We start from the raw sequence: 25,083 nt of genomic DNA on the forward strand, positions 1-25,083 counted from the left end.
CTCGTCTATGGAAGCAGCCCGTCATCCGCTTCATCATCACCATGTCTCACGAACGAAAGAAGAAAGCTTCTCTGTGATTCCGCCATCGCTCTATCAGACTTGAAGAGCAGATCTTCCGGCACGCTCGCATCTTCATGCATTTAGTATCCGAAGCAACAATGGCAGCGAGCCTCCTCGACTTCGCTTGCCGTGCTCTTTCCTAAACAGCTCTCCTGAACTGATACACCAAAATTAGGGTTTCCCTTCGGTACGCGGACTTCTGCATGTATTTCCGACAAAGCTGGCGGCCTGTGCCATTCCGAGTTATTGGACTACCTTATCTCCGCAGCATTATCATTTGCAGCTTTACTTTGGCCTATCAGGCTGAATCCAACGGATGCATATCGCATGTTCAACCTTCTGACAATCCAACACTAACGCTCGAGCTTACTTCGGCATTTCACGCTGATATAAAAGTGGTTGTTAAGGTTTTCATCCTTTCCAAAGCTTCTGATAGTGTAGCAGTGATATTGAAAGTCTGATTCGCTCATTCAAGCAGCTATTGATTGTCACTAAAGCATGCCCTACCTTGATTATGGACCGTCCATGTGATTTCTGTGGAGAAGTTCGATCAACGGTTTATTGTGCAGCTGATGCTGCGCGCTTATGCTTGTCATGTGACAGGCATGTCCACAGTGCAAACGCAGTGTCCAAACGGCACGCTAGAACCCTTCTCTGTGATGGCTGTAACATTAGACCAGCCTCTCTACGTTGCCTCACTGAAAATCTCTCTCTTTGTCAATCTTGTGACTGGGATAGGCATGGCAGTTCTGTTGCATGCCGACACAATCGCTGTAAAATTGAGCATTTCACAGGTTGCCCATCAGCAGCAGAGCTTGCTCGATTATGGAGTTGTGACCTGACTGATTCCATAATTACATCAGTATCTGCATCGCATGCCGACAATGGTAATGAAGAGACTGAAAATTGGTGGAAAGCAGCTTGTATGACTAGTACTGATATGGAAGCACCTATCCTCAATAACTTCACAAATTCAGAGATCACAAGAACTACAAATGCTCCTGTCGCGAACAAGTCTTCAAGAAAGAGACCTATCATTGATGAAGCTGCTGGTGTAAGTACACGTTCTAGCCAATGTCTAAAGGTAACAACTTTGTGCAAGTGCGCATGTCTGGTGTGTGTTCGGCATTGGTATATGTGTGGTTCAGGGTGCATAAGAGCTCCTGTGTTTTAACTTACTGAAGTTCTAACCTGTAGAGAAAGGGTGTAAAATTTGGATACCTTTAAGAGATCATAGAACGTTGAAAAGAAAGATGCTATGGCCCCCTCAGGTTGAAGTTGAAACTATTTGCAGACTATAGAATGATTAGGCTCCTTACATTGCATCCACCAGTGGCGTTACTTCTCACTGGTAGGTTTAAATTGCCTACCATGTGAATGAGCCAGAGCGATTCTTTGGTTCATTTATTCTAACAGCAGTGTAATGCACAATTAAGCACCTGCAAATAAAAGTGCATGCTGTGTGTGTCTGCAGGTGCATGCGTGTACACATGTACATTCAGATGGGGAGGAAGGCACGTAGAGAGGCATGAACGGATAATTGTTTGTGAGACTTTGAACCAGGCAATAATAAGAACAGAAAGATCCTAGCTGGAATTTGATTTCTATGGCAAAAAGACACTAATTGCTTAACATAGCATAAAAATAACTTCAATTTAATCTTATCTGACTTGGCTCCGTTTTGCCTCTTCTTTAATAATATAGTCAGCTCCTTTGATAGCAAGTTTCCAGCCTCATCCCTTGAAGTTGATACACTTAGTAGTTCTTCCCACAACACTGGGATATTGTGCAGTGTCACTGCTTGGATTGAACTGGCAAAGCCATGCAGGTCCTCATAGTTCTCCCACCATTTTGATCATTTTCTACAGTTTAGCATTGTTTGGCACAGGTCTCACGTTTTCTTATGTGAGAGTTCTTTGGCTGAGCTTCCCTTGGATGCAGGTCTTCATTCTTTTCTCACTATCTGGATCTGTAAGATCATTTTGAGTTCTATGGTTGCATATTGTTTGCATAGGCCTCAAGTTTGCTTAGGTAAGTGTTCTTTGTCTTAGCTTTACCTCAATACTCTGGGAGGTCACCATTTGGAAGGTGGATTGTGGGGAGATGGGAAGGGAAGCACTCTTTGCTATTTGCAGCTTGGTCCCTTGTTCAGTATGAGTGTATGATGGTTGTAAGTGGCACTCTTTGAGATGTGATGAGGTTCTTGTTGGTGTGTTGATAAGGAGACATTTTGACTCAATCTAGTGGTAGGCCAATTGAGGATCAAGCTGCTTTGCCAGGTCCACCAGCAAAGATTCTCATTGAAGGTGGTTATTATTAGAAATCACATGCATGTTACTAGAGCAGGAGGGAAGTATTAGTCTGCTGTGTGTGGCTGATCTTGGTCTAATAATTAGTTTGAACTTTGAGCCCCAACATATCTGAGTAGGCATGTGTCCATTAATGCAATGGCTGCAAGGCTGATGAATGAGCTGAAGACATGTTGAAGGCTGAGGCACCAGTGTAACTAGTCGTTTTAGAAGAATCCACCAGGTGATAGATCCATAGACAACAGAAATGAAGGGGGTGGCAGCTGCCTCATGGCCATTGTGAAAGGATGCCAGCTAATTTTCCAGAAAAAATAAGCTCAGATCACCTTTCTGATGAATCAAGGGAAAATTTCTGTAGAAGGAAAGGGATAAAGGAACTTACTATGACTTCTATTCACTTCCCAAATGAGAAAGGTAGTTGGTGAACAAGCCCACTGAAGTTGCAGAAATTGCATTGGAGAGTCTGGAGGAAAAAAGATGTGAGGAAATATAACACTGTGACAGATTGGGTAAATTATATAAGTTAGAATGAAGTGAGGCTTTCCCTTTTTGAGATTTGAGCAAGTCAGGCCTATCCCAGGGCACAAATTGAGAGGGCCTCATCACGGGGATGCCCAAGGCTGTAATACTCAAAGCCACTATGGGAAGCTTGGGCCAAAGAAGCAGCTGATGACAAAGCCATATGGAGTTTTCATCTTCCTTATTAAGAATCTAGAAAAGCTAGCATTTGCTAATCTAAGAAAGGCCAACTTCAAGCACTTGAAAGACTATCCCAAATCGTTTAAAAAGTAGGTAACTCTGTAAGGATTTAATAATAAGAAACATTGTAATCTGGGAACATCTACAAGTATTGTAGCTCTAATAGAAGTAGCTAGACTATTGAGTACCCTGAGACTTCCCATCAAAACAAAGTTGCCTAAACCATCCCAGGGAAATACTGAATTAAGAATGTGTTCTAGAAGTAGAGAAGCTGTTTAGATCTAGTGCAGAAACCTCGTTGAATTTTTTTTTGGGCTGTGCTTAGAAACTGCTGTCTCAATAAAGATCTTGGTAGGCTAATAGAATGGGCTTAGAAGTCTCTCTCTCAGCATAATGGAGCTGTGTTAAGGTAAAGATCAAGCCATACTATCTCATGTGAAAAAGGATGAGCTTAAACATCACAATAGAAAGAATTCCCCCAAAAGGAAATTGTTATGTTTAACTTTTAAGAAGAGATTGGACATAAGCAATCTGTACAAAAGAGATGTGGTTGTGTCCTTAAACTTGCGAAGATTTCATTTTAGGATTCTAGTAAGGAAAGGAGTGGTTTTTGAAATTCCATAGTAGATGACTTGGAAACAGATGTAATTCATTTTGGGAGTCCCTTATAGTGAAGCTCAGCTAGAAAGAGATTGTGAGCACATTAAAATACTACTTAGAGGAAAGATGGAATTGAAAGTATTTCCCAAAATAGTACTTAAGAGGAAAGATGGAATTGAAAGTATTTCCCAAAATAGTACCTTGCTACTAAAGAGAATTGGATAGTCTACTCAAGTTCTCGGTCAGCCAAAGTTAAAATATCAATGTTAAGTCAATGTTGCTACAGTATGCACAATGCCCCTTCATTGAGGTGGTGGTGGTCTATGGTTTGGTCCACAAAGGAGGTGTAAAGGGGCATTAGAATATTGGCTGATGTAATGCTATGGATCCCTGTTGTGATCAAGCTAGAGGATGTTATGTTGTATTTCCCAATATAGCTTGCTGCTTACCCTTAAAAGCATTTCTGATTCATCTGGGATATCCATATGTAGAGTGACTCACCCTAGGGAGATATTTAAGGATTTTGGTGTCTATTTGTAAATTATAAATGAGTATTCCGATGGCTAATTGTTGGACATTGGGCTTGAGATATCAAGCCCTTATTGCATACAAGTACGTTTCTCCTCCTTCCTCGATGCATGCTACAAGTGCAAATGCAAGCAAGTTGGACCTTTTTAGGCATTCCAATTGGGCTTCTTTGGGAGGACAAAAGGAGACAGTGTGAAGAACAACATTTGTTGGATGCTGAGAGTTTCAAGTAAACAGTCACCGAATAGCATGTGGAGCAGCAATCAGATGTACACATGGTTATAGTGACAAACCTATGTGCTGCTCTAACTTTGTATGAAGGACAACATTAGTCAGATTTGGGAAAGGCTCAAGCGTCGACTTTGATGCATCAGTAAGGTGTACAATATACAAATGTTGAGATCGTAGTGAAGGCTGAAGCCACAAATGGATATAAAGAAGGATGTGCCTGATTCTCATCCAAGAGATGTTTCTAAGCTTGGAGCATAGGATGACAATGACCCACAATCAATAGATGATTATATAGATTTTGTGATCACAAAAGATTCCATAGTAAAGGAGGGCGATCATCTGAATTCAGATTGAACATTTTTTGAAAAATGTGCACATTTTTACTATCATTGTAAAGTGTATCTTGCACTCATTAGACACATTATCTTGATTGTTATAAAGTGGACCTTGCACTTATCAGACCTTTGTTTGATTATGCTTTCTTTGTGCATGATAGAAGTTTTTGATCCTGCTTCTCCTCTACCAAAAGAGAATGACTAGTTGCTTTTTGATGATGGCTCCCTGGTTACTAATACATAGCCTATAGGTTTTTATCCCTTTTGGAGTTTCTCGCTACTAATTTAAAGTGTTGCAAAGATGAATGTGTGAACACGTGTGGGTTCTAATTATGGTTTAAAGTTCTATGTGCTGAATTATGGTTTAAAGCTATATATGCTGATAAGTAGAGCTGCTTTGATTGTGGATGGGTGGTCATTACGCATATGGTCAGATTGTTAGCATTAGGATGGACTGTTTTGGTTGGCAGTTTCCTACTGCTACTTTCAATGTTGCTGCAGAAATCTTTATATGATAGCTCCCATGTTGGTGATTTACACACTTAACACACTTCTCATATATGTGTTTTACCGTTGTTTTTTATTTTGTTGAAAAGACTTTGCTATGAAGTCTACTCTCCCTGCATATTAATGAGATGATGAATTGTAGTTTCACAAAAAAAAGGTGTGTGTGCACAACGGGACTGCAAGTCCACGCAAGAAATTTGCAAGAGGAGAAAAAAGCCTTACTGTAAATGGACTCACCACTTGTCTCTTAGGTACCTATCCTTAAGCCTAAAAAGGCATGGAGAAGGAGCTCAAAGGAATTAGTTACAAAGAGACATATGAAGCAGGTAGTAGATGTGTCTATGGTAACAATCTCAAACCCTTTTTTTGCTCTCTTGGTACATGATGACAGCCATAGATGGATTTGGAGAGAGACATCACTGTGCCCTAGCTATTAGCTAACAAAGGTTATTCTAGTGTTTGAGCTCAATCCTTGTTTACCACAAGATATCTTCCATAAAAAAGTACTCTCAAATTTTTTTAAAAAAAGAAAGAATATTCTATTAATGACACGTCAGACAAAAAGTTCTAGTACAAAGAAGGTTTTGGAAAGTGTCACGAATCGCTTGGAGGGGAGATTTACTTGAGGTATTGTGCCAAACACAACCAACATGTGCAAGGAGAAGCTCACTCAAGAACACAAAGAGAGATGGAGGTCAAAACATTTTCTTGGTTTTATTTTTTCTTTCTCACACTATATAATGTACACAAAGTATAGATAAGGTACAATATAAATGAAAGTGGTCGACTAGTCAAGAGTGCATAACTAACTATAGTAATTGGTTGGTGCTATAACTATACTAGTTGTAGGTAGATGTAACTAACCAAATATGATATAAGTGATGAGGCAATGGCCATGTGAGAATCATAATGATCATTGACATGCTAGCTATAGAGGTGCAGACCCATCTAGCGAGGTGGTCCATCAACAATGTCTGCACATGTTGAGCTTGCTATCTCAATAGAAAGAGCAACTAAATATATCATGAGTACAATGTTCATGTGAAGAACCAATTTGGTGGACTATACTGCCAAACCATATGACGAGCTCAGTGAAAAAAGGTGTTGGAACCCCATGTCTGCATGAAAGCGCCCCTCCTCTTCCACTCAAAACCACTATGTAGCCTCTCTCATCTCTTGTGGAGAGTATGGATAATCTTGTTGAGAATAGCAAATGATGATTGGCCATAGAGGCCAGATGAATGCCCATAGAGGCTGAATGAATGCCCTGAAGAGGCTAGGAGATATGACAAAGATATATGCTCTAGAAGCTCTAGGAAGAGATGTCCAAAATCCCATATGCACAGTGAGTACAATGGTACTATCCAAAAGCTATAAAGACATGTACTTGTTGACACTCATTTCAAGGAGAATGGTACTTTCAATTTGAGTCACTCAAGATTGTGTTTATGAGTCCAAGCTAATCTATCTTGGAACCTAATTTACTTGAGTTACAATCTCTTCTCTCTATCATGTATCGGTTCTATGATTTGCATCCACCATAGCCAACTAGCTTAGATCCGACATTTTTAACATGGTATCAGAGCCATGGCAAGCTAGTTCTAGCATCATTAGTTAGCCACATTCTAATGTAAATGGATAGTAGGAGTTGAACCTACTTTAAGGCCCTCTGCCATATCCATATCTTAGGCCACCTACGGCTAAGAAAGAGGCTTAGAAATCCTTCTCTCTGTTGGGCTTGATGAACGAATAGATTTTGGTTTAGTTTCCCATTGTCCACTTGAAGAATCTACCCAACAGCCCAGGAAAAAATCTATAACCTTTCGTCGTTGTCATCAAGGGAGTCCAAGGAGGATTTCAGACTTGCTCCAAAGGGCAAAAACAGACCAAAGCCTATTCAAAAGTCCTTTCAACAATAGGGTAAGAAAGGAACCCCTGCAAAGGCCCAAAAGCTGACCGCCAAAAGCCGACCGCGGCTCAACGATTAGCTCAAGAAAAAGGAGCCTATTTCAGGCATCAAAAGAAAAGAACCAGAAGGGAAAGAAAGCATGGAATCGGACCCCTTGACTAGCTCCTCTGTAGAATACTCTGCACGCAACAAGGACGTAGCAAAGCTACAGAAGAACTTCTGGCTTGGGGCACAAGAGGCCAGGAGGCAGGCAACGCACTGCTTTGATAGGTGGAGGCATGACCAAGAAAGTCCGCTACTGTGTGGGAGGAGGTTGTCAATAGAGAGAGAAGCCGAGACAAAGGGAGATGGCCCAGATCTGTAGAAGAATCCGATACCGATGAGCAAGAATATCATCATGCTGGCCAAGCTTGTGCTAGTTCTCCTGCAGGCGCTACTGTTGTCTAGTGAGAAGGCCAAGGCAGCTCCAGCATGCCAGGGCACCATCAATGCACTAGCATTGGTGTGCGCCGAGTTTGTGACTGGCAATACGCACCCGGACTGCAATTGCTGCAGTGTGGTGCGCTCCATCAAGCCTGCCACCGTGACCTGCCTCTGCCAGAACATCCTGCCTAGCACCAGCTCGTGCTCCCTCTCCTCGTCATAGCTCAAATGCACCGCCTAAAACTTGTTGACAATATCCTCCTTTTGTTTTTTTTAAAGTCTATTTTTTTGTGTAAAGGCTAATAGTAAGATTAAAGCCACTCATTGTGCATATGGGATTTTGGACATCTCTTCCTAGAGCTTCTAGAGCATACATCTTTGTCATATCTCCTAGCCTCTTCAGGGCGTTCATTCAGCCTCTATGGGCATTCATCTCGCCTCTATGGCCAATCATCATTTGCTATTCTCGACAACCCCCCTCAAATGATGAATCTCTACCCTTGCTGGCTTTTGCCCCCCCTACATGATAACATGGCCTGGAAGACTAACTCATAGGAAGCCTAGTCAAGTTAAAGCTTGAGACTTTACATCTTTGGTAGGGTTTTTACATCCACTATGGGAATATATTTTGTTTGTTGGCAGTGGAAAAAATATTCTTCATTTTCTTAATGCTTCTTTGGCATCCTTCGATCCTTTGCTCGATCTTCTTGGTCTTCTTTGTCTTTATGCTCTCTTTTTTTTTTTCTATTGTGCCCTTTATTCCTTTTGTTGATGTGTGGTACATGCTTTTACTGATGGGTACATGTCCTTGTCTCGACAATTTCTCTTTGACATACATGGCATAGATCTTTAGATACATACATTTTAAGATTTTATGAGTAGTGCAATGGCTTGTGCATACAAGATGGATACATAAATTTTTGGATTTTATTTGGCTCAATGGATAGATAATTGTTGAAAAGGCTTGACATGGTAATGGATTTTGGACAAGTGTAGGTGTGAATAAGTGTGGAAGAGAGGAGATTAGCTAGTGATACTATCCAAAAGCTATAAAGGCATGTACTTGTTGACACTCATTTCAAGGAGAATGGTACTTTCAATTTGAGTCACTCAAGATTGTGTTTATGAGTCCAAGCTAATCTATCTTGGAACCTAATTCACTTGAGTTACAATCTCTTCTCTCTATCATGTATCGGTTCTATGATTTGCGTCCACCATAGCCAACTAGCTTAGATCCGACATTTTTAACGTCCAAATGCTAGAAAGAGTCTCTGTAGTGGAACTATTCTAAGGTTCTTTGGCATGGCTATACCTTGTAGTCCAAATGAACCAAGCAATGATACTAGTTATCAGCTCCCATCTATAATAGTGCCCATGAGTCCACAGTGCTTGCAAGTAATTTGGAGTGGGGATCATGCTCAAATGCTAGTCAATGATGAAAAGAGTAGCTTCCTTGAAAATCCTCATATCCAACATGTTGGGCCTCTTTATTCTGAACCAGGCTACACTGTCCCCCAAGTCGCTACTTGAAACTCCATCTTAAGGGCTCTTCTACACAATTAAGCTTTGCGACAATCCCATAGAGAGCACCTTTGAGTCTTCATATCTTGCACGTGCTAGCAGGTCCTACCATAATCAAGCCATGTACTAGCTGTCAAACTCATATAAACTACTAGCCATAGGAGGAGTAATTTTCCTCACTTGAATATACCATTTGGCCTCCTCCAAAACTCTACCAAGAAGAGATCTAAGATACCATGTTTGTGCTAGTAATGAGTGATTTTTGGTTGTGCTTTGATCTTGCTTGTCTATATCCTTCTCCCTAGCTTGGTGGTGTAGCTAAAGAAAGCTATGTTGCATGGTCGGTCTCTCCAAACCCACTCTCTTGAATCCCATTGAGTATCTATAGGGGTCTCCTCTAATAAGCCCAACATCTCTATCCATCAATCAAGTGACTTGGTTTGGGTCAATGTATCATCTCCTCTCACAATGTGTCACTAATTTGATCCTCTATCTAGAGCAGCTTGTGAACTTTGCCTAATCCAAGTCCTCTCTCGATCTGATATGACAGCTGCAACTTTGGCCTCAAGACTCCTTCCTAGGTCTCTAGTCCTGATCTCTAGAATAATCCAATGAATGCTAGGCTGCCATGGTACTCTTCTAGAGATTAAGGTTCCTCGCTTGGAAGAAGACCCCTAGCAATGAGCTTAATCAAGAAAGGCTTTGCTTTGGCTATGTGGGTCTATGATCGCCAAACCATCTCTTGACCTAAGTTGAATAATAACATCCCAAGCCACATTTACCCTGAACAGGTCCTCTTCTCCTCCTGACCAGATAAGAATCTTGATGAGATGCTTCCCCTGGCCAATAGAGACCTAGAGAATGCCGAATAGGAAGTGATACACTACATGGCTACAGACATGTGCATGTGTGCACAACACTTTTTGTGAAACCAATGTTCTGATTAAGTTTAAATATAGAAAGTGCTACCAAGAAGGTAAGCATCACTAATAATGTATTAGAAACATTGGGAAAGCACACAATCGATGAGAGTCTATATGAACTACAAAGATAGATTACAAAATGCTCCAAAAATAGAAATTTAATCCTGATCAATATCATGAAGTTTTGAGCAATTATACAGAGAGTGTTGAAGAGGCCTCATACAGAGAGTCCTCATATCACGAAGTTTTGAGCAATCATACAGAGTCCTGAAGAAAATAAAAATATCAGTTGAAGAGTCACTGCAGATTATATCATTGTGATTCTTCCAAATAGTCCAAAGTGCCCAACCTCTAAGACCCAGGCCAAAAATTGCAAAAATCCTCCGAGAGCCATAGGTAGAATCCCAAACATCTACAAAAGCTTTTCTCAAATTGCAAATAATCTATCAAAAAGATAACTTGAATTGCAGAACTACAATATATGAGGGACTGTTTACACACACATGCACATGCACATGATCTCTGTGTGTGTTTTGGTGAAATGACTGAATTATGCTATATTATTGTACAAGAAGGTGATGTTCAATGTGAACATAAAGAGAGTCTACTGATTCTGATCAATATCATGGAGTCTAAGGCAATCAAACGCTCCACAAAGGATTTACCAAAGCCCATATGGTTTTGAGATTTCAAATGGTCTAGAGCCCAGAACTTGACCCAAGCAGAGAATTAAAAAGAGCTCCTCAAAACTGGAGGTAAGATCCCAAATCTTTTTTAAAAGAATCCGTGGGAAGTGAATTAAGCCCTCAAATATGCCAAACATCTATTTAGAAAGCCACAGGCTGAAAGGAAAAACTGCAAAATGTGAGGGACTGGTTCCATAGGTGCGTTGCAGCATTGATAAGGCAAAGCCTGCAGAGTCACCCAAATTGGATAGTGACTAAAGAGGTTCCTGGCAGGATCAAATAGCAGGTCCCAAAGAATTACATACATCAAAGAGCCAGCCTGCAGAACCCCTACCTGACTTACCAACTTATCCACAAAATCCTCAGAAGAGCGGTAAGCATAGTAAAGTCCCTTGCCTAAAGAAACAAAATAGGAAATAGGAGTGTTGCCCACTGCAGCTGTAGCCCATGAGTGCAACATTGCATCAGTCATGGTATGAACCATAAAACAAAACAAAATAAAATAACAAACACTGAGCTACTGAGAGGAAGAATGAAAGTCCCATTCAAGGATGAGAGGTTGGGGGCACAGCCCGCTTTTTTCTCCCAAAATCGCAGATGAAGAAGGCTCAAGAGAAGCAGGTGCCGCAAACATAAAGCCTAGCAAAGTTGCTGGAGCCAAGGATGCCAAGGCAGGGAAGATGGGAACAGCTGGACATGAGGAAGAGATAGGTGGTGGAGATGCAGGTGGAGACTTCATGGAGGAGAGGCACCACCCCCAAGGGGAGAACAGCGGGGGGCAAAGGTGGTGCAGCAACAGTAAGAAACCCCAAAGGGTTGATGGCAGTAGCAGGGATCCCCTCAGGATGCAGTCCACCCATACACACGCACATGCACGGGCACACACACGTGTATACATGCACACATATGGGTAGAGAAGTGAGGAAGTAAGGTATGCTATATCTTAGCAAGAGATAAATATCTACTGAACTAAGCTAATTTTTTTTCACATGAACCTTCAGGACAACATTCCCACTGACACTAGGGACCTCGAAGCTCCATTTCATACCTCTGAACAAGCTGGGGAGCAGAAGGAAATAGTTGTTAAACAATTGCTACAACTACAAAGGCTCCATCCTGAAGTGTCATTTGAGCAACAATTTGTGCCCTCTCAAGTTTGTGGGCAAACATCAGGTAGCTTGGTTGTAGATCCTGTGAAAAAATGTCGATCTGGTTTTCTAGAGAAACATTATTCAAAGGGAAGGGAGATGCAACGGAGTAAACTAGATCATCTGCAGCAGCAACAAAAACAACAGCACCAGCAGTCATTCATGGATCAAGTTTTACTTCCAGAGCCTTATGAAACAGGAAATCATGTTGATCAGGTAAGTTCCTTAAGAGTCAAAGTCTGTTCAGAAACTAAAGTAGAAGCATGGAAACTCTGTTCCAACCACCTTCCTCTCCTCAGCCTTTCATACATCTAATCACCATTTCCTTTTATTACTGATGGAAAAGTTTTGGATGCATGCAGTTTGACCTTTTTCTGGCTAATGCAGCTTTGGTGCACAGATATTCAAGTGACAAGCAACAGTGACGCAAACAACTTGTGTGATGATTTTATGATGTCTGAGGATGATCTCAAGTTTTCGGGGTATGAGGACATTTTTGGTGGCTCCAATGATCACTTGTTTGAAGATCTGGTTACAGCTTCCACACAAAGTACATCTATCTCTGAATCAAGTACACGCATGGAAAGTATACCTGAAGGGAATCTTCTGGACTCACAACTCGTGTGTTTCTTAGACTCCACCTACTGGCCTTCACTTTTTTGCACTTTAGTGCTGCATTGTTCTCATTATTGACATGATGTTCAATTAGAAAAGGTGAAATGTGTCCATGTGTTTGTTTGTGCTCTGGTAAATGTGACAACAATGTGTTGAGGAGGGTGAATGAGATCCATGTAATCCTGAAGGGCAAGTACATGTTAGGAATGTACATGAAATGAAACTGTTGTCATCATGAACTCAGGTCAAGTAGCATTAGTGGTCTCATTCTCCATACTCTTCATGGTTCAACTAGCTGATAAAACTGTGTGATGCATGCCAATGATCAAATGTTTAAAATTATCTGTGGAAGGTGGTTAACCAAACTGCCTCAAAGTAGAATGGACCCATCTCGGAATGCTCTAAGAAATGACAAACAACATGATCTTTTAACCTGTATAGATGAAATATAGATGGATTAGTCAAGCTCTCAGTTAAAACTGTTGCCAACAAATGCAGACTGAATGTTTTGGCTTGTGTTGTCATTTGTCTCTCTCCACTGTAACTGCCACCCAGTGGATAAAGAAATATAGAGACACAGACATGCAATATAACACAATACATTTTGTTAAGAGTGTCAAGTGTGGTCTTTACACATTGATTAGCTTGTTGAAATGCGTGGATTTTTACTTTCATTATTTTGTGCTTGACCTTTCTGCTTTCATTATTTCTTAACCACTTGCAGCCAAGTCATTAAATCTCTTATCCTTGTGCTGCAGGGTTCTCAACTATTAGTTTCAGATTCCAGACACATGAACAAGCATTTCAGTGCTGTGTCCAGATGTTCTGCCAAGGATGGATTTGAAGGCTCCACTAGCCACATCACATCGGTGACGGTATTGCCAACCTGCACTGCCTTTTCCTTGTCTTTGTCAGGAGTCAGTGCGGATAGCAATGCTGCAGATTATCTCGATTGCAGTGCATCTTCTTTTGTTCCAAATAGTGAGCCTTCTTGGGGACCTTCCAGCATGGGTGACATTGAAGCTGCTGCTCAAGCAAGAGACAATGCTATGCTTCGCTACAAAGAGAAGAAAAAAACCCGCAGGTATGCTCCGAATTTCAACATGAGCTTGGGAAGACAGTGTCCCACCTAATATACGTGGATCCATGTCTTGGTATTGTGCAGATATGATAAGAGAATTCGATATCTTTCTCGTAAAACTCGGGCAGATATTCGCAAACGAGTTAAAGGAAGATTTGTAAAATCAGGAGAAGCATATGATTATGATCCGCTTGCTGTGTCCAAGAGTGCATGAATGCAAAGCCTTGTGTGAATATGTCACAATTACTGACATCAAAGAGCACTTCTCAAGTACGCATATAACAGGTTCATCCTTGTGGAGATATCTTAGAGGTGAGCTGGCTTCATTTTTTGTGGGGCTTTACAGATCCTGCTAATTTTGGTAGTTAAGTAATCAAATTGAAGCAACGCTTTTCCTTGGATTTGCTAATGATCTTGGCAAACTTGCCACAACTATGATTTGTGTATATAGAACTATTGGTGTCTCAGGAGTACACTGTATATAAACTTGCAATTATGTTCATCTTTTGAATATCTGTAGTAAAATACAAGTTACCTGAAAATGTATTTAGGCCTTATTGAACAAGGCTATCATTGTCAAACATTCTTTTAGGACAGCTTTTATGCCTGCTTAAATAATGTTTAACGTTTGGAAAAAAGCAGTGGTTGGATAGGCTGACTCAAAGCCTCGAACTCACTTAGGGCAGAGAGACATATAAACAGGCAAATTTGGTAACCCAAGTGACCAGTCACTAATGTGACTCTTCAGCCAATAAACTAGTTAGAAACCTTAAAATGGCAAGGTGGTTTAAAGATCAAAAAGACTAAATAGAATGCTGCTCTCAATGTCCCTGACTAATTGAGGTGACGAGGCTCATGTAAATAACCAAACTGCTAAAATGCTCTCACAGGTCTTGGATGTGGCACAAGGACCAAAACTGGAGTTGAAATTGAGAAAACTGTGAAATCACAGTGTAAGCAATGCCACCGCTGTAGAAGTCTCATAAGTTGCAATTGTTGTAAGCTATGATTCAACCTAAGAAGGCTCCAACAGACACTTTTACCCAACTAGCAGTTATTGAGGGATCCCAATGCTTTGACATAAAAATCCACAAGGAGATATCTTAGGATAGAGAAGAGATGATCATCTCCCTTGATCAGCGTGGAGCTTTGATCAATAGCTCTGAATTCAATCATGGCAGTCCTGAAAATTCAAGTGTACATTGGGTAGCATCTTGAAACCATGAAGGAGAGAGATCAATCAACTCAACATGATGCTTGTGAAAAGCTAGCACCCAAATAGGCAATCCAACAAACAGGCTGAACCATTGCTAATCTTGAATCCTTAAGAGGATAAGTTACAAGGCCTCCTCTTGACACTTCATACAAAAATATGCATTAGGATCTCCTTTGTAATATAATGAACCTAGATATATGCTGAGTTCATTGCACTGGATGAAGTGTAGATCAAAGGAGGTCTGACAAGTATAAATGCCATGTAACTCTTTGAAAAGCATCCATACCCACCATGATTGAATTCATGATGGCCCCCTTTTGCACAAGTGACTAGGAGACTATTGCAATCAGCAAGTCCCATTGACTGGAAGCTCCTTGGGCAAGTAGATTTGGGGTTAGCCACAGAGACTCCAACAGTGTGTGAAGACAAGTATATGTATGAAGACAATACATTATTCCCAAACATCTGATGTGTGGATCAACTAGAAGAGATGTACATTGTAGCTCAGGGATGTGATGGAAAGGCTGATGAAATCGGACACATGAACCTTTTTATCTTACTTAAAGGTGGAGTTTACCCTAAATGCTATATAAGCTACCTTCCCAAATCCCGTTGTAGCCCCACTCATGATCTACAATTTGTCGAGGATTCGAGGACCAAATTCCAAAGGTATTAGCCCCTAAATTTAAGAAGTACTTTAATGTTTTAAAGGTCATAGAAAATTCCATTCAAAGAGCTAAAGAAATACTACATTTTCATGTGAATTTTATTCATGGTGATAGAAGTTAGGCTTCAATATAGAGTTGCACAAGAGATGGCTATTGGTACCATGTTCAAAATGCCGATTGTAGTTGGGCATGTTGTACTTGTGATTGATCACAAACACAGAATATATGTAAACATCAAACCAAGGTCCACAGAAGGCTACCTAAAACTCTCAAACCTCCATATGTATTTAAATTGGACACCTAGGAGACTGACTGACACTCCTAGTTGTAGATCTGTCCCAATATGAAGAGCATTTTAATCTTTCCCAATATGAAAGAGCATTTTGCAAGGATGGAGTGAAGCCACCAAAAAAGTAGTGTGCATGGAGAAGCACATATTAGCGATCAAGGTCCAAAAGTATTTGTAGAACACAACCCACCAGACTCCAGTTGGGAAGACAAGGGCTGGATGCTGAGGACGAGGGGAGAATGGAAGCAACAGAGCTGAGGAGAGCCTTCATAGAAAACACAATCTGTGAACACAACAAATGAACACAGAAATATGCAAATTGAGAAAGAGAGAATGAATGTCGAAAATGAACTCAATCAACAAGCCAAATATGCTAGACGTGTTATAATGGACACTCAAGGGGTGAAGGGCTGTCCAGCAGCCACTCACTTGTGAGAGTGGGCTGAGGGATTCTGAGAGTATCACGCCGAAACAGAACTGAATGCAGCAAAACACCAAGATTGATGTTAAAAATCTGATGTGGGAAGTCCAGCAGCTAGAATGGCAAAAAGGACACCCAAACCTAGAAGTTCTTGACGGTGTGGATGTTGCTGAAGCTGAAGATTGCAGTTAGAAGGGTCTAGGCAGCAAAGCATTGAAGGCAGATGGCTGTTTGCTTCCCGTCACCCCTCTTTGAAGCTGCAAAGGCCTCATTGGAGCCACCATATTGAGATGGAAGCCGCCCCTATACCGCAAAGATGCCTCATGCTCAACCAACATCGAGGACATATGCATAGAACTCACCGGTGTCGATGATGTTTGGGCTCACAAAGCATTGGTTACACATCAAACTTCGGAAGGAGATTGTAGAGCACAGTCCCTACAAGATGAGCCTCTGGAAGGGCAGATTACATGTGTTGAAGCTGATCCTGTATTTGTGTAACAAGAAGCAAGAATGACTGATTAGTATCCTTTAGCTCAAACTTCATCTAGTGGAGCTGTCTGTAAAGGGTAACTACATGCATTGTCAAAGGATCCTCATACAACATCTAAAGCTTCGCCCATATCCCTGAAGCTGTCTTGCAGGAGGTAACTGCCAGATGTTAGATGATGACGCCAATAGAGATGGAGCCTCCAAACGCAGCCTAAAGAGTGAAGGGAACATAGCACCTAAAGGAGAAGAGAGAGGGGCGGCCACGAACTGCAATGTCCTCCAATAGGGGTATGGGTAGCAGTAATGTGAAAAAGGAAGAGTGTCAAAGTGACGAAAGAAGAGGGGTGGCAAATGACTGTAGAGGTATAGAATGAATGAAGTGATGACCTATTTATAGGCCTAAGCTGTCTAGGGTGGCGCACCACTGTGTGGGCGCCCACTAACAAAATGACCAAAATGAGGACACCAGCCCTTTTTGGGGCTGTCAGTACGAAACCCTAACTGAAGTTAAAAACTCGAAGTGATTTCTCAACAGCAGGCAACAAAATGCTGAAGGCAGATGGCTGTAATGGTGACTCCAGATGCTGGTGCAGCAGGCAGCAGGGTAAAACACAGCCATTGAGTGAGAAAACACAGGTACAGGACCTGCAAAGCAGGCATGGTAGGCAGAAGTGAAGGTGTGGATAGAAAAATGCAGCTGTAGAACCTAGAGAGGGCTGACATGGCTGTAGATGATGATGCCAAATGGCTGGACAGCAGTATCTCACTTCCAGAATGCTCTGGTTGAGTGCTGATGACATTGGTGATGAAGAGATGATGATCATGATGAGGGGGATGGATCATGGCAGCCAGTGAAGATGTGAGAATGAGGGATTCAGGATGATTGTGATGATTCCCCTCTACAGAACTTCTTGAGCTAGGTGTCCCACCAAAAACTTTGGAGTTCATCATTTCATTCAATACGTTTGATTTAGAGAATGTTTTGGGGCTGCCTGAGAGCCTCGAGAAATAAGCCCATAGTACAAGATCAACTTTAGGGTTACATTTGAGGTAGCTTAATAGTAGCACTTGGATGACCTCTAAAAATGAAGGCCTCCTTAATATATGCCACATTACCTATGTACACATGACACGTTGCATTCACCACATTCAAAAGCCTTGGGAGGCCACCCTCCACGATCATTGTTTAATAGTTTGTACAAACAACCCTCTTCTAGAGGAGCCAGCCAATTCTCTTCAACCTCCATATTTTTGGTTTGATGTTGCCTTGCTCCTTGATCATTCCATCCAAATATTTTTGATCAAACTTGTGTCACTCATACGCATGCATGCACACATGCACACAAAAAGAACCAAAACAAGATAAAAAGCCACATGATACGAGTAGAGAAAAGGAAACTTCTTAAAGCCCCATCATGAACATTGAAAGCATTGTGCACCTCAAACTTGAACATGGGCAAAAGTTGTGCAAATCACCTCGGTCGCCTTTGTGTAAACATCGATAGAAGTTGTGGGAGTCATGTGAAGCCATGGAGCAACTACATCAAGAATAACCACCACCCTAATATAATCAATAGAAGCTGTGTGAACATCACTAGAATCTGTCTGAATCACGTGAAGCCATGGAGCAACTACATCAAGAATAACCACCACCCTAATATAATCAATGCATTGTGTAATAAGCCTCCAAGGACATTAATATGATGAGGCATTTGAGAGACAAATTTCTAGTATGCAAGACGTGTCAAACACGAGATGGAACAAACGAGGATGTGGTGGTAATAGTATGTTAGCACAAGGCAATCTTCTCGAGCATAGCAACAAAGAAATTCATTTCTTTGAGTTCGAAACTTACGAAACATTTTTTGAAGTAAGAAACATTTTTGAGAGTATAAATGTGGTTTTTTAAAAAAGGCAAGGGGGTGGGAGGGGGAGATGGGGGACCCAAAAACATGGTTCCTTTGACAAAAACTCTTGGGCAATGTTAAACATGATGATAATGATGACTAGTAATTCGTAAGGGCTCAATATTTTGGATGAGAAACCTAGTTTTTTGGGATTTGTTTAGTTATTGGACTTTGTCAATCTAGTATCTATTTTTATTTTTAGAGTTAATTATTATAAAACTTTATTCTCATTTATGAGTTATTTATGATATATTATGATTCATTCTAGATTTTGACATTTTGTTAGTTTGTTTTGGACCGAGAATCATAATATTGCAACTTGACTCAGTTCATATTGTACATGGACTATCTACATGTTTATTTTGATTTTCTTTGTGTGATATCATACATGTATGAATCATAATGTTTTGGATCTAAATCATAGTATAACTTGTCCAAGGACTAACTTTGACATAAGTCAATAATGGATCATGAATATGTAACATATTATTCTCAATTGACTCTCATGTATTATCACTCAAGCTTGATTGGCCTTTTTTTGTTTAAGAGAGAGTTCCATAGAGGTTTAAAATCTCTTTTCCTACTTAAATCAATATAAAACAACCCACATTTCTTATCTCAATCCCTCTTGAAAGAGACTTACAAAACATGTTTTTGACATTTCATTTCTAACGCTTCTGGTTGGTATGTTCTTGAGAGCCATGCTCAATTGGTAGTCGTTTACAATGTTGGCTTTTGTGTCTTTTGTGCCAAACCTCTGATAAAACTCCTAAATTAAACCTTACCCTAAGACCAAATCTTGGATTTTTGTAAGTGTACCCAATATTTTAAACAACCATGTCAAACAACCACACTTGATGCTGTTTATGTAACGCTTGACCAAGGGAATAGCAAATGCCTATACAGCCAAAATGAACTAAAAGAAAGAAAAGCTCAATGGTTGAGATGGTTCAAGAGTTTGATTTTCATCTTTTATAGAAAAAGGGTCACTATAATGTTGTATTTGATACCTTTAGTAGAATGTGCTAAAAGTTATTGAGCTGATTTTCACTAGATTTAGTAGTGCTTTTCTAGAATTATTTAAAAAAAACACATTTGATGCATCTTATGTATGACTGGCACATACAAGACAAGGGATTCAAATAGTTGCCATAGAAGAGTAGAATCTTGAGGAGACATGCCAAGTAAGACAAAAAGAATCATTGGAAAAGAATTCCTGTAATAGTAGGTATTTTGTTTATAATGGTATGATGTGTGCCCAGGGATGTTACTATTGATGCCTAGTGCCATGATATGCTACTATTGACCATCTCAGGATATGAAAGGGCAAAAGGATAGTAAGGGAGTTTCTTGTCGAAATTTGAGTAAGGACCATCCCAAGAGTATGTACTTAAATCTAGTGCCACAGTGCCGGGTCAATAAAGTTGAGTGACTGAAAATAGGCTATCAGCTCCAACCTTTGGATATTCCACATGAAAAGTGGGAGGTAACTTCTATGAACCTCATAGTAGAGTTACCTAGAATCAATGGCATCCATAATTTAATTTGGGTATTTGTGGATCAATTGATTAAGATTTGTTCATGGTTTCCTACTAAGACTCATGAAGACGCTAAAGTTGGCTAGGCTCTTTGCATAGAATATCTATTGGCTATTACTGCTGGCCAATATAGTTGGCGAAAGAGCTGGAAACTTTAATAGTCATCTATAGAGAACTGTCCTTAAAAAGTTGCAAACTATATCGAGCATAAGTACCATTGATCGTCCATTAAGCAATCGTCACAAATGAAGTGGGTCAATCAGATTCTAGAAGTATGTTGAGAGCTGATCTAAGCAAAAGGGAAGCTAATTGGGAAGAGCATTTACTGTGGTCGGAATTTTCTTATAATAGCTCGAAGCATTCTAGTATAAGCTTTAGTCTGTAAATATCAATGTCTGGCTTTCAAACGCACAGCTCTTACAGCCATCGGCCTCAAGAAGGAAAAGACATTGAGGAATTTTTGCAAGGGATGAACGATATGGTTAAATCTTAATACAAAACTCTAAATCTTGAAAGAAGTGCAAGGGTCAAACTCCCCAAACAACATGGTCTATTCTCAATACTCAATGAAGTTGCTTGAAACTTCAGAAGTGCATCTCGTTTGTCATGAATGTAGACTGCAGAAAACTGTCAATGTCAATGAACATTTCATTAATGCTGAATCTTAGGTTGATTATATGAAGCCTCCTACTTAACTACATCGACTAGGAGTAATTGGTTTTAGAGATCGAAGATTAAGGCATGCAGTCATGTGGAAGAAAGGACCATACCTAGAAAAGCGTAAACACTCAAGAAAGTGTTCCCCACAGTGACCATGGAGAACATGGTTGTCAAGGACTGTATGGTCGCCATGTTTAGTTGGAACATAAAATTGAGCATCACTCTTAAGTGTTCTGCACACACATGCCTTCTATTGGTGAAATTGAGTCCAGATTTATGTGAACTATAAGAGGCAGATGTGTGGTGGGCAACCAAGCGCCATGGTTTGTATGGTTAGCTAGGCTCAAAAGTCAGATCAGAACTCGCAGTAAAGATTCTGTTTCTATAACACAATAAAGGCTTACCTAAACTTGCCCAAAAGATCTCAACGCTAGTGGAAGCAAATGTGGGTTGTGTTCAAGTTTCAGTTTCTTATGAATTTTTAATTGGAACACACTCAATGTGGTGTTCTCAAGTGGAAACCATCACCTCTCTCTTTCCCTCCTGCATATCTACCCTACAAAGGGAAATGTACAATGACAAGAGGGATACCTGCAATCCCTTTTATGTTAGATTCTAATGCTTTTTGACCTCTGCTTCATTCTCAGGCTGGTTCTTAATGCTTTTCCAAGCATTCATGGACCTTATCCATATCTCGAACGAAGTGTTTGTCAACAGAGTACAATTGATTTTCTACTATTTTCTCTACCTCTATTACAGCTTCAGATCCCAGAGTAAAGCAGTGGAGACATTCAACTCTTGCTATAGAGCTGAAATGCGACCTTTTGCTGAATCCCTTACCTTCCTAGTGATTAGTAGCTGTTTGCATGCAAACATAGCCTTTGGATTCGTTCTCCTCTATACAATTAGTCGGGGCAGTGGGTACACATAACAAACATTCTCCAAACAAGGTGGTGTTGCAATATCTGACAAATAGTAAAGTTGGCCCTTGTGTGAAGCCTTTGTTAGAGCCATAACACTCGCAGGAGCGAAAAACACCTGACTCAACCATAGTTTTCTCAAACCTGCGCCAGATTTTTCCAACAGGCGAGCAGTCCCAGAAGGTGGGTTATATCTTCCTTCTTTCTGTTGCATAGAGGGCACATTGGGTTCACTGCCTTGAATTTCCTAGTCTTTTTCTTCGTAGGGGATTCCTGGAAGAGAAGCCTGCATGGAACCAAGTTTAAGAGAAACAAACCCACCTAGTCCTCCTTTCCCAGACTGCAATGGGGTCGTTGGGGCACTTCTTAGCCTATCCCTGTTGTAGCTGGATCAGATGCAAACTATACCTTGTAGCAAAGCCTCTGACCCTGCGTGCCTTATAAAGCCTGACGCCAGCCTGTGTGTGGTCCAGAACTGGAGATCCTCGCTGAATTTCCGGCCGTCTTCCGGTTTTGACCGACTCCGTCCTGGATGTCTTGCCACCCAGCAATCCTTTTGTGGCTATTCTCTGAGTCTTAGACCGCCGCTCCTGGTGATCTGCAGGGCGGTGTCCATCCTCAAAGGCCTCAGCTTGTATTCATACTGGTTGAAGGTCTGCAGTGTCCATGCTCAAAGGCCTCAGCTTGTATCCATATTGGATGGAGAAGCGAGGCATCACTCCTGCAGATCACTTTCCTATTGAAACAATTGCCTTTCTTTCTTTCTTTCAAAGTCCTGGGTACTTCTTGTTGGCCAAACTCATTTTCTCGTGGATAGAACGCATATGCGGATCCAACTGTGGACTTTCATTTACACTTGTATTTTCTTGCAAAACCGATAGAAACACAAAATCAAACCATGAGTAAACGAGCACAAAGGTGCACGACAGACCTCATTATGCACAAAACTATCCACAATGTTCTTGCACACTTAAAAGGCGGCATATTCGTTGAAGTTTGTTCAAGGGTACTACATATAAAATCATTGTATATAATCCCAATGGATAGGAAATGCAACACATCTTCATGCTTCATGTAAAAACACCCAAGGAGTCAAGTCAAGTTTATTAATTGTCTTTACTTAGAACCACTATATTCAACATTCAAAAATCTTAGCCTACCTAGGACTTGTTCTTGTGATAAACGAATCAATATTTCCTTTTGATTGAATCCATTCCATGTGTATGCAATTGGTGCATTATTTGTGGTCCTATTTGTAAAGATGGCAAAAGCACTTTATGCCTATAAATCCCAAGAGTATATTCACATGATCTATTAATGAACATCTCAACACAAAGCGTTTTGCGGCATATCTCCACAATGTAGACTCCTTGATAACACAATATGCCTCCACCATATAGAATTGTTGTAAACACCACCTCTTTGAACACATGTATTTGTATCATTCCCAAAGGGACATACAAATTCTCTATGTGTTATACATGAATTTCTCATGATAGTATCCCTATGTTACATGTTTAGATGCTAACCATTCTTATTATGTGGAAATAATAAAGCATTCAGTAGAGCATATATTGTTTGTATAAGGTTAAATAGTTTACGCAATCCTTGGATGCATGTCTTGATAACATGGTATATGAAACACTTGGATCTAGATGATACCCAAGAGAATGCTTAATTTTGAACTAAAAACATCCTTAACTCCACATTTGAATCATGTTTATAGAAGTGCATTACCATGAAATGAAGATATGACATCCTATCATGATCTAGTAATAAATAACATCTATTTTGTTTCGCAAGATTGTTGGATTTAGGGTTAGGGTTGTAGAAATGCACACATATATGTATCCAAGAGCAAGAAGATCAAGAGCACATTACTAAGAAGATGAGTATTGCTCAGAGTGCAAAAGTAGCTCTATGCCAAAAAGTAGTCTACCTAATGTATATATACATGCAAGAGGAAGAAACCTCCTAACGAGGGACAAAGAGTTCAAGTGATTTTTAGTCTGTTCACATACATTACTACCATTTCATGGTGTAATAAATTTCCTTGACAAATGAGATATGTGAATAGGCACGCATCATGTATAGAATAAGTGTCTAGCTCTATGGACTATGATTAAGTAATAAAGGGGAGTAAGCCTAAAGCATTGTAAAACTTCAAGTACCTCATGTGGCAAAGCCGTTGTGAAAGATTTGCAATGTTTTCTTGAGTTAACACATAAGCCAACTTTTACATACAAAGAGTTGCTCCCTAGTATAAGAATAGTGCATCTAATGTGCTTTATGTAAGCATGAAACATTGGATTGCTCACATGATGAAGAAAATGTACCTCAATGGACTTTGTCCCAACATGATTACTAATATGTTGTAATTGTCAATAAAAATGGTAGTGGACTCTATCTAGTATCCTAATCATGCTAGTAGCAATAAGTTGTCTAAGACAAACATACTCAATAGTAGTTGTGCATGCTATCTCGTGCTTATATTCACAACTAGATGTAGCCATAATGGGTTGCTTCTTGTTGATAAGGCAGGAGATACATGAAACAACTAGATGGGAGCAACATGCTAGTGGACACTCAAGTAGCATAGCAAATAGACCAAGTTGAAATTGAAGAAGCACGCAAGACTAGCATCAATGATTCTCCTTGAGATGAAACAACGACCTAAGGTGCTTGGTGTTACTCAGGTAACAAAAAATGTGCTTGATTACTTGCCAATGCTTTGCGCTTAAAATGTACATAAATCTACTCATCTCCAAGGGTTCACACTAAATGCTTGTCATCATCTCATACATAGATAAGGCACCCCACATCTTGTTGCTTTTGAGAACAATATCAAAGTAAGCTCTACTATCATGAATGTTAAGATGTAAGCCTTTCTCCATAGGTGTTGCATTAGGTTTGTGGTTCTCAGGTTTGAACATACAATAATCTCTCAATATACTTAATTTGTCTATCATTACACTTTTGAAATCATAAAATGTGAAATTTTTCTAGCCATTTGCATTGACAACAATTGCTTGTTGATAAAATCACTTACATAGTTATTATGCATAAGTTTCCATGAAGAAATGGAGGACTTGTAATTCTCAAGTGCATAGTGCTTGTATGATTGTGCATATAAGTTCAATTACGCGAAAGTGTGTGGATCATCATCCGTGATTGTAAAAATGCTTTAAAAAGTGTAAAACAAACACTAATGGAAGTACTCCAAATACATAATGCACTAGATCACAAAAGAAAAATTAGGCGAAAAATGGACTCTTAAAATGGCCCCTACAAGTGATATTTTTAGAAGTGGTCCCTTTGGATTGTCCAATAGGAAGAAAGGATATTGACATTTATGTCAAGTGTATCTTCTCAGTTCAAAACTTGAGTGCATCTTTTC

General features: G+C 40.2%; 1 protein-coding gene across 5 annotated transcripts; it reads left to right on the top strand.

The window, feature by feature from the left end:
* On the top strand, nt 1–24,639 carry LOC148038626 (zinc finger protein CONSTANS-LIKE 10-like). 5 transcript variants are annotated; one of them, XR_015689877.1, is made up of 7 exons: nt 1–1,114; nt 5,521–5,595; nt 11,733–12,095; nt 12,267–12,500; nt 13,253–13,578; nt 13,660–13,887; nt 24,224–24,639. XR_015689877.1 is itself a non-coding variant. In XM_087673854.1 (6 exons), exons 1-6 carry the CDS (start codon nt 575–577, stop codon nt 13,787–13,789), a joined length of 1,668 nt encoding a protein of 555 aa, XP_087529980.1. In that variant the 5' UTR covers nt 1–574; the 3' UTR covers nt 13,790–14,156. The 5 variants fall into 5 exon arrangements, 3 of the variants coding, with proteins under 3 accessions (XP_087529980.1, XP_087529981.1, XP_087529982.1); XR_015689878.1 differs by having other exon boundaries at nt 24,228–24,639; XM_087673854.1 differs by lacking the exon at nt 24,224–24,639 and having other exon boundaries at nt 13,660–14,156.
* The last annotated feature ends 444 nt before the right edge of the window (nt 24,640–25,083 follow it).

This window comes from Lygodium microphyllum, chromosome 3, assembly GCF_053477565.2.
Source record: "Lygodium microphyllum isolate KBCC chromosome 3, Lygodium_microphyllum_v1.1.10, whole genome shotgun sequence".
NCBI classification, from domain to species: Eukaryota; Viridiplantae; Streptophyta; class Polypodiopsida; order Schizaeales; family Lygodiaceae; genus Lygodium; species Lygodium microphyllum.